This window comes from Prunus avium, chromosome 3, assembly GCF_965620075.1.
Source record: "Prunus avium chromosome 3, drPruAviu1.hap1.1, whole genome shotgun sequence".
NCBI lineage: Eukaryota > Viridiplantae > Streptophyta > Magnoliopsida > Rosales > Rosaceae > Prunus > Prunus avium.
The window spans coordinates 25,219,643-25,228,325 of NC_142286.1; the positions used below are offsets into that span (position 1 = coordinate 25,219,643).

General features: G+C 39.7%; 1 protein-coding gene across 1 annotated transcript; it reads left to right on the plus strand.

The window, feature by feature from the left end:
- Positions 1-1,962: 1,962 nt before the first annotated feature.
- LOC148295788 (uncharacterized) lies at positions 1,963-2,950 on the plus strand. The gene is made up of 2 exons (XM_088250588.1): positions 1,963-2,713; positions 2,745-2,950. The coding sequence occupies exons 1-2, from the start codon at positions 1,963-1,965 to the stop codon at positions 2,948-2,950; spliced, it is 957 nt and encodes a 318-aa protein (XP_088106714.1).
- Positions 2,951-8,683: the final 5,733 nt, after the last annotated feature.

Consider the following 8,683-nt stretch of genomic DNA (forward strand, 5'->3'; position numbering starts at 1 on the left):
GGTGGGCAGCTTGGTGATTATTTGTTGTACCTTCAACGAATGGGTAACATTTCATCTCGAAATCAAATGCCTTTAAATCCAATTCTAATTGTTGAAATATTTGATGTATGGGGAATAGATTTCATGGGACCATTTCCTTCATCTTTTGGAAATCTATTTATTCTACTTGCGGTTGGTTATGTTTCAAAATGGGTGGAAGCAATTCCAACCAAATCTAATGATTCGAAAGTTGTTCTTAGCTTTCTTCGAGCCAAAATATTTTCCAGGTTTGGAACGCCGAGGGCCATCATTAGTGATGGAGGATCCCATTTTTGCAATCGATCATTTGAGACCCTACTCAAGAAGTATGGCATAACTCACAAGGTGTCCACCCCCTATCACCCTCAAACTAGTGGGCAAGTAGAGATTTCCAATAGAGAGGTGAAGCATATATTAGAGAAGACTGTTGGTCCTACTCGAAAGGATTGGTCTATGCTTCTTAACGATGCTTTCTGGGCCTACCGAACTGCTTACAAAACTCCAATCGGTATGTCTCCTTTTCGCTTAATCTTTGGTAAACCTTGTCATCTACTTGTCGAGCTTGAACACAAGGCCCTTTGGGCAATTAAGAAGTACAACTTCGACATGAAGGAAGCAGGAAATATCAGAACGTTACAACTGAGCGAACTGGACGAGCTTCGCAATGATGCTTATGAGAACGCAAAAATTTACAAGGAAAAAACAAAGGCATTTCATGATAGGCATATCATTAGGAAGTCGTTTGAAATAGGGCAAAGAGTATTACTCTTTACCTCTAAGTTCAAGCTTTTTCCAGGTAAGCTTCGATCCCGTTGGACGGGCCCGTATGTTATTACTAATGTTTACCCTTATGGTGCAGTTGATATCCGACATATTAGCACGGGAAATGAATCGAAGGTTAATGGGCATAGGTTGAAAATCTACCATGAGAATGTTTTGCATCAAGAAGATGAACTGCTCCACTTCATTGATGTACTTGCTGTGGTGCAAAACTGAGTTGGGAAGGTAAGTCCTTAATAAATAAATAAAATATTTATAACAAAAAAATATAAAATTAAAAAAAAAAAAAAAACCCACGAACGACCGGTCGTTTTTCCATCGAGACCGGTCGCTCTGCGCGAATGGTTAAAAATTTGAATCTGCCTCAAAACGACCGATCTCTTTTGCCTTGCGACCGGTCGGTCTTTTGGTATTTCGAAAAAATGAATCTGTGAAAAAACGACCGGTCGCTTTTCGCTTGCGACCGGTCGCTCTTCTCGTATTTCTTTTATTTTGAATCTGTTTCAAAACGACCGGTCGCCTATCACTTGCGACCGGTCGCTCGTCGCGATTTTTTTTAAAAACCGGCTCTTTTTCTTTCTTTTCTCTCTTCTCTCTCCTCACTTCTTCTTCTTCCCAGCGACAGCCAGCCTCCTTCTCTTCGTTTTCTCTCTTCTCCCTCCCTCTAAATCACTCAAAACCCACCCTAATCCTTACTCAAATCACACTTTTCTCACTTGTTTTTTTGAGTAGAATCCATTTTTTGCATCTATTCCTTGAAATTTCAAGTGTTTTCATCAATTTTAGAAGATTTTCAGTTAGGGTTACTGTTCACCCAAGGTAATTTTCGTTTTTTCTTTGGTGTTTTCTCTTTGATTTTCTTACTCTAATTGCTTTTCTTATTGTTTATTCTTGTTTCTAACTTGTTTTTATTTGTTTTTGTTTTTGATTGTGGTTTGTGGTTGTGTTGGTGTGATTTTGCTCAATTGGGTATGTTTTCTTACTCTAATCTCTTATCTTGACCACTGTTGTTGTTATTTGTGTTTATTATTGACTCATTGTAATTGTGGTTGAATGTTGGGAATGTGGATTGCATTTTGGCATTGTGGCATATTGCATGTTTGGGAATTGTGGCATGAATCTTGTTGTTGTCTTGCTTTGTGCATATAGGTTTATTTTCCTTAGATGTCTAGAGCTAGAAAGAGTACCAGAAGGGATGCATCTTCTTCAGGAAGTGCACCTCAACCTGAAGAGGCAATGCTCACTGCCACTGTGGTTACTGAGTGTAACCTAGATCTTAGTCCCTCCATCCAAACCGCTGGACTTATTTCGGTCCAGCACATTCTTAGGGACCGAAACCTCTTACCTTTAGCTCGTATCTATGAAAAATACAATGAATCTTTTGTGCGAGAGTTTTATGCTGCTTTCCCTAGGGAAGAGTCTGGAGATAATGAAGATGTGCCCATTAAGGTTCGGGGCAAAAATTTTGAACTATCCACCTCCATTATCTCTAAGGTTCTTCACATACCTGAGAAGGATACTCATAATTGGAAACAATATCTGGGTAGGGATTTTGACATGCAAAGCGCAGCTGAAACACTTTTTTATGCTGACCCTGCTGCCTTTGCATCTCAAACCAAAAAGACTGTCCTCATTCAGGGTAAGTTGACACCCTGCTTTGTCATCCTGTGGAGCTTTGTGCGCCACAACATCTACCCATCCGGCCAACGGTCGGAAATTCCCAAAGTAGGGGTCATGATCCTGAAAATTTTGCATGAGGGAATTTTTTCCCTACCTATTGTTCACATTATTTTTGAACTCTTGAAGGCTTGTGCATGTAAGAAAAGCATCATATATTATCCTTGCCTTGTTAGCATGATTTGTGAACGCTCAGGTGTTCGGGCTCGCTCTAATGATATATTTGTTGAGCCCATGAGTCCCATTTCGGACACTTATGTGTCCAAGAGTATCTCTCAGAGGCGCAATGCACCTGCTCCAGTGCCGCCCCATATGCCACAACCACCACCACATGGGCCGGCCCCAGCACAGCCATTCCCACCTGCTCCCACTGTCGACACTTCTGCTTGGGAGCCCTCTCTCCAAGCCATTTGGGACTTGCAGATGCTTCAGTACCAGCAGATGCAGCACCACCACCAGCAGATGCAGCATATGAGCACCTCTATTGACGCCATTTGGACGCACCTCCAGATGCCAGGTCAACCCGGGACCTCTGCACATGATGATGATGTTGTTGATGATGATGATGGTGATGATGCTGATGATGATCAGTAGTACTTTGAGTATTGTACCCTTTTGAATTTTTCGTTTATTTTGTTTTTGGGTTTTATTTTAAGACGGTTGTTAGTTTGATTATTTCAACTTTTATTGTTAGTTCAACGTTTTGTTTGTTTACTTTTCCTTTCATTATGTGATTATCCATCCCAATTTTTCTATATGGCATTGTTTAATCTTAAATCTCCATCAGTTATAAACAGTGTTTTATATAAGTTTGGGAAGTGTTTTCAATTCATTAATGCACAATCAGAATTGGGCGTGAATGCTTATTCTATTTTCATAACATGTGATTACAAACACAATAATGAAAGCGTACATAAAATTCCTAATCACATGTTCTTTGTTGCATTCTGCGCCACCTGAGGCCTCTGCTAATTGCCTCTGTTTGTTCTTGCTTGTAGAATCTGCAGTAGCTCTACATGGTCTTTATTTCTCTTTTGCAGCATTTCTACCTGCTGGTTGGCACAGTAGAGCCATTTCTGCAAGTCTGCCACTTGAGCCTTCAGGGCAGCCACCTCCTCACTCAGTGCTCCGCACTCTCGTGTTCTCGCCAGTAGGCGCATGCCCAAATTTGTGGCCGAGACCGCGTTGAGCACGGTTAAATTGTGGGACTCGTCCACTGCCATCTTGTCAGACCTCTGCGCCACATGCAGATGATCTGCAACTGTAAGTCTGCTGACAGTCATGCCTTCCGGCAGTACTGCCCTACACGGCACCGCCTCAGAGAAGTTTGAGGTCGAGCCATGATGGTATGAGGAGTTTGGGAAGATAGGGTTTTGAGGAGCCCTTATCTCTGCATTTGGTGGTGCAAGTGACAACTCAAGGTTAAGGTCATCAATGAGCATAGCTGAAGATGCCATTGATTTTTATGTCTAGACTATTTGATGGTTTTTCTTGAGTTTGCAGGATGAAATGCAGGGTACTCCTCCTTTCAATCGAGAAGTGGTTTAAATAGACATATGCTCATAAGGGAGCCGACACCACTTTGCATTTCTTGAGCAATTTGCGGTTGCATCCAGTTAAAAGGGAAGCATTTCTACTTTCACTTTACTTTCTTCTCCTCCCTGTTCTGGTGCATTGTGTTTTGATTTCTTTTTAGTTTGTCGTCTCTGTTTTATTTCAGTTGGGAAGTGTGATTTGTTTCTTTTTCGTTTGTCGCATTCCCTTTATTCCAGTTTGGGAAGTGAGTTTTGTTTTTCTTCTTTGTCTTGTGCAACTTTCTTTTATTTTATTTCCGAAAACGAGAAATTTATAAAAAAAATACAAATACACGGGAAGGGCAAAGACAAACAGGCACACTAATAATACATTAGAATCATTTTTTCACAGTGCTCGGTGCCTTGACCATAGGACCTTTGAGTTTAGCCCTATGGCTATCCTCTTCCGGGGCTTCAGGTGCAGTCTCTTGGGGCTCATCACTCGAGCTCCCAAAGATTGCACTCTTAGCTTGAGCGTAACCACTCTCGCGATCTGTTTTCTTGCGCTTACCCGGTCGGTCTAGGTCCTCCAGTTGCTTTCTCATGTCCTGAGCGTAAACACTTACCATCTTTGAGAGATTTTTATTCTCCTCCCGCAACGCTTCTAGTTGGTGTCGATTCACCTCCACTATCCTTGCCCTTTCCCTTTTTAAGCTTTTAATAATACTCTGGCACTCTTCCACCATACTTCGCTCTGCCGCCAACTGACCTCTTAGCACCTCCACCTCATGGGACTTCGCAATTAGACGATGACCCACACTTGCGACTATTGCCGTGCTTTGCACGCTTAGTGCCAAAGCATCGCTCACGACCCGGTTGTCATCCCTTGCTCCCAGCACCCGTATATCCTTGGGAGTCACTAGATTTCTAGCAACTCCAAGGGCAACATCGTTGTCCAGCAGTATTGAGTCATTCACTGTCACGTGCCCCCGTGCAGAGGCAAAGTAGGGCATCCACACTGGTGCCACTGCTTGGCCCCGAGTCTGAGTCGGTGGAGCTAGGTTGAGATCCAACGAGAATGGGTAGGAAGAGGCCATTTGAACTTTCTTTTCTTTTGTTCTTTCTTCTCTCTTTTGTGTGTTTCTGAGTTTGTGTTTTTTCCCCAACTCCTTCTCTTCTTCTTTTATAGAGTTAGTTTCTACGTAACCCTAGCCACTGCGCTTCTGCTTTTTGCGCGGCCCTGATGGCCTATCCCCTTAGGTCACTCACCTGTTCCCCAACCCCTTTAATTGCATTTCTGCCTTTCAGCGCTTTCGAGAAACAAAAGTCGTCACACCTTCCTATGAAGCCAATAATTCTGGCTTGGGAATGTGAGAGGGACCTCTGCTTGTCGACACGTCCCTCGCTTGGTTGCCCGTGACTCACAGCTTTATTCCCTTTATTTCTTGTTATAACGTTGTTGATGCCTGAATTCTTTAACATTGAGGACAATGTTTATTTCTAAGTTTGGGAAGGGATAGCAAGTCTTTTTCGTTTCACTTAAATTCTTGCTTTCTTTTATTTTGTTTTCTTTTCTGTTTTGAGTCTTTCGTTTTCAAGTCACTTTCCGGACATATATGATGAGTTTGTGATGAATGTTTACATGACTTGATTGAAAATGTTTATAAATTTTTATTATTATTATTATTCACTAAATGGCATCGTTCTAGCATGATATGTTTGAAACCCTCTATGCACTTGCTATTTGTTTCATAATTCTCCATTTGAGGGACTTGCATGATCCAAAGAATTGTATCAAGCATGAATTAGACTTGTATAACCATATAATGTGAGCTTTGAGCCTTGTGCTTCAATTCATGAGTGTTATACACATATTCTTATTTTCTTGTCATCCGAGTTGTTGTTTGATCTCATTATTCATTGATTTGGTTGAGCACTTAAAAGTCACTCATTCTTGTGCAATTTGATTACATGACATTTGAGAAATGATATTAAGGCCCTCTTTGGACCGTTTGTGCCTTTCAAGCTAACCTTATGCATGCTTAAGCATGATTTTCCATTGTTAACCACCTTGAGCCTATATGTAAGCCTTTTCTTTCAAGTAACCAATTTTTACTTCTAGCCTTAGCCTGAAAAACAAGAATTTACCTTTCTAAGGAACTCATGAGCTTTAATTTAGATGTGTTTTTCATGCTAAGTTTGGGAAGGGTTATTACATTTCGAAAAAAAAAGAAAAAAAAAAAAAGAAGAGTACTTCACTCAAAGGGTGAAAGAAAAGAGAAAAGTTGTGGTTATTTGGCAATGAATTCAAATTTCAATTCCATGTTTCTTGGTTGGCCTAAAAAAAAATAAATAAATAAATAAATTGATGGTTGTTGAAATGGAAGAAAGGAGTGTGAATCAAAATAAGTGGAGGTATAAGGCTTTGTGGTCTCTTTGATCACATTAAAAAAAAATAAAAAATTGAAAATCTTAAGCATGGGGATTCAAAGTCTTGTAATCAACTGTTATGCTCTTACATTGTGAGTTCCTTGGACTTTGTTGTATCCATATCCTTCATTTCTTACTCACCTTACACCCTTAGCCCCATTACAACCTATAATAAAGACCTAAATTGATCCTAAATGTCATGTGGTTGAATTTGCACACATTTTTCAGCTTTTAAGTGTTTGGCATCCTTCTTGAGATCATATTCATGCATGTTTTTCATCTTGCTAATTTTGAGTTAAGTCCCTTATGGTTTAACTCTATTCTCATATTTACTATTAAGTGTTGCATTGTAACCCTCTTCCGAGTGATTCATTTGTGAGAGGACAACCCTGGTGAGATTTGAAGTTACATTTGTGCTTGGTATGATTTTTGAAGTTGTGTGAAAACTGAAATTGGAGAATGAGTTCCATTTGGCCATCACACTACTACACCTGAGCATGTTGTGTTCTGAACTTTGCCGCCTTGTGACTAATGTCTAAACTGAGTTTTTCTTGTGAAAACTTTTGAGTCGTTTGCATGAGTCGCTCTCTCTTTGGAAAGTGTTCGGAAAGTTTGTTTCGAGTCTTGTTTTAGTTTCTGTTTTGCTCGAGGACTAGCAAAAGATAAGTTTGGGAAGTTTGTTCGGTTCATTTTTACACATGATTTTTCATGTTATTCACCTATTATTTTGAGTTAGTTCTTGACATTTTATAGCTTTTTACTTCCTTTTTGTGTTTTCTTAGATTTTACCTTGGTTAGAATGAAAATGAGCTAAAAATGCATTATTGGTTATAAATTCTGTTTTTGTTCATTTTCGTAGGTCAACGTCTTGGCCTGGGATCAATATGCTCTGGTGCTCGGATGAGGTGAAGATCTTCATGAAACTTGTTCCAATGGATGTTAACTACAACATATCCAAATTTGAGCTCTATTGGACAAGTATTGCCTATCCAACCAATCCAGCATGTTACTACAGCTCTAGAAATCCGAAGTAGTCCATCTTTTACCTCCTTTGTGTCATCTTGATTCTTCTTGTTACCATAACTCTTGGTAACAAGGAATTGCCTTTGTAAATGAGATATTTTCTGAGGCAAAGAGCATATTTTCAAGGACAAAGCTTCATCATGGCAAAGGGGACAAGGACAAAGGCTTTAACTAAAGTATGAGTTTTATATTGTTTCTTTGAGCTGGAATTGATGGGCAAAAGGCACTTGGGAGTGCAATCTGAAGTGAGAGAGCTTCTTGAACGTGGGCAATCAATTCATTTCACTATTCTACACATTGGGAGCAGATTTTGGAGAGCTTAGAGCTAGGAAAAAGCCAAGGTGCAGCGAAGCAAAGTGGAGAAGAAAGCTTCCACCATTGATGACCTTGAAGCTTTCACAATTTTCTCAAAATCTGTAAACTCTTTCTAATTTTATTTTGAGTTTGTATTTGGAATAAGTATGAGCAACTAAACTCCATAGCTAGGGCTTAGGTTGAAGCCCTAAACATGATTACCTTATTGTTTTGATGCTTGAGTGTATGAATTTTTAGATATTGTTGATGAATTCCAATTCACCAAATTAATCTATCCTTGATGTGTGTTCTTCTTTGATTGATCATCTTTGAAAGCATGCTTCTTGAGATCGTTGGGGTTATGTGTATCTTCATGTTATCCTAAGCAATAAATGGGTGAAGTAAGAATCATCCATGTGGATTGGTTTCTTGAATACCTAATGTAAACACCATGCTATTAGGATTCTTGTGATGTTCATATTCTCTTTGAACTTAATGGGTTTTTCTTGTAATTGAATCAAAGTACTAAGCACACCTAGATTCGATTATAGGGAAGGCACAAGTATTGTAGCACTAGTACTGCACTTTACATATATTAGAGAGAATCAATGCGTCTTGAGCCACTCGTACTGGTCTTGATTGCGAACATCTTCATCAACACGTTTAGAGTTCATCACTTGAGTATTCATTAACTTAGGAAGAATTGTTTAGGGTGGATTCCGAAACCCTAGTGTTTGTTACATTTTAATTTCACAATTTGATAATTCATCTCTGCCATTCTCATTTAATTTCAAATTCCATTTACTTTCATGCAATAGAAATAGGTCACTTCAAACAAATCAAACCCCCCCCCCCCCCCTCCAATGTGTGTGTGAGTTGCGTGTTTGACACGTTATGTGTCTTTGTTACTGAATTTTATTTGTTTCCGTAATTGTTTTGGACTTTTG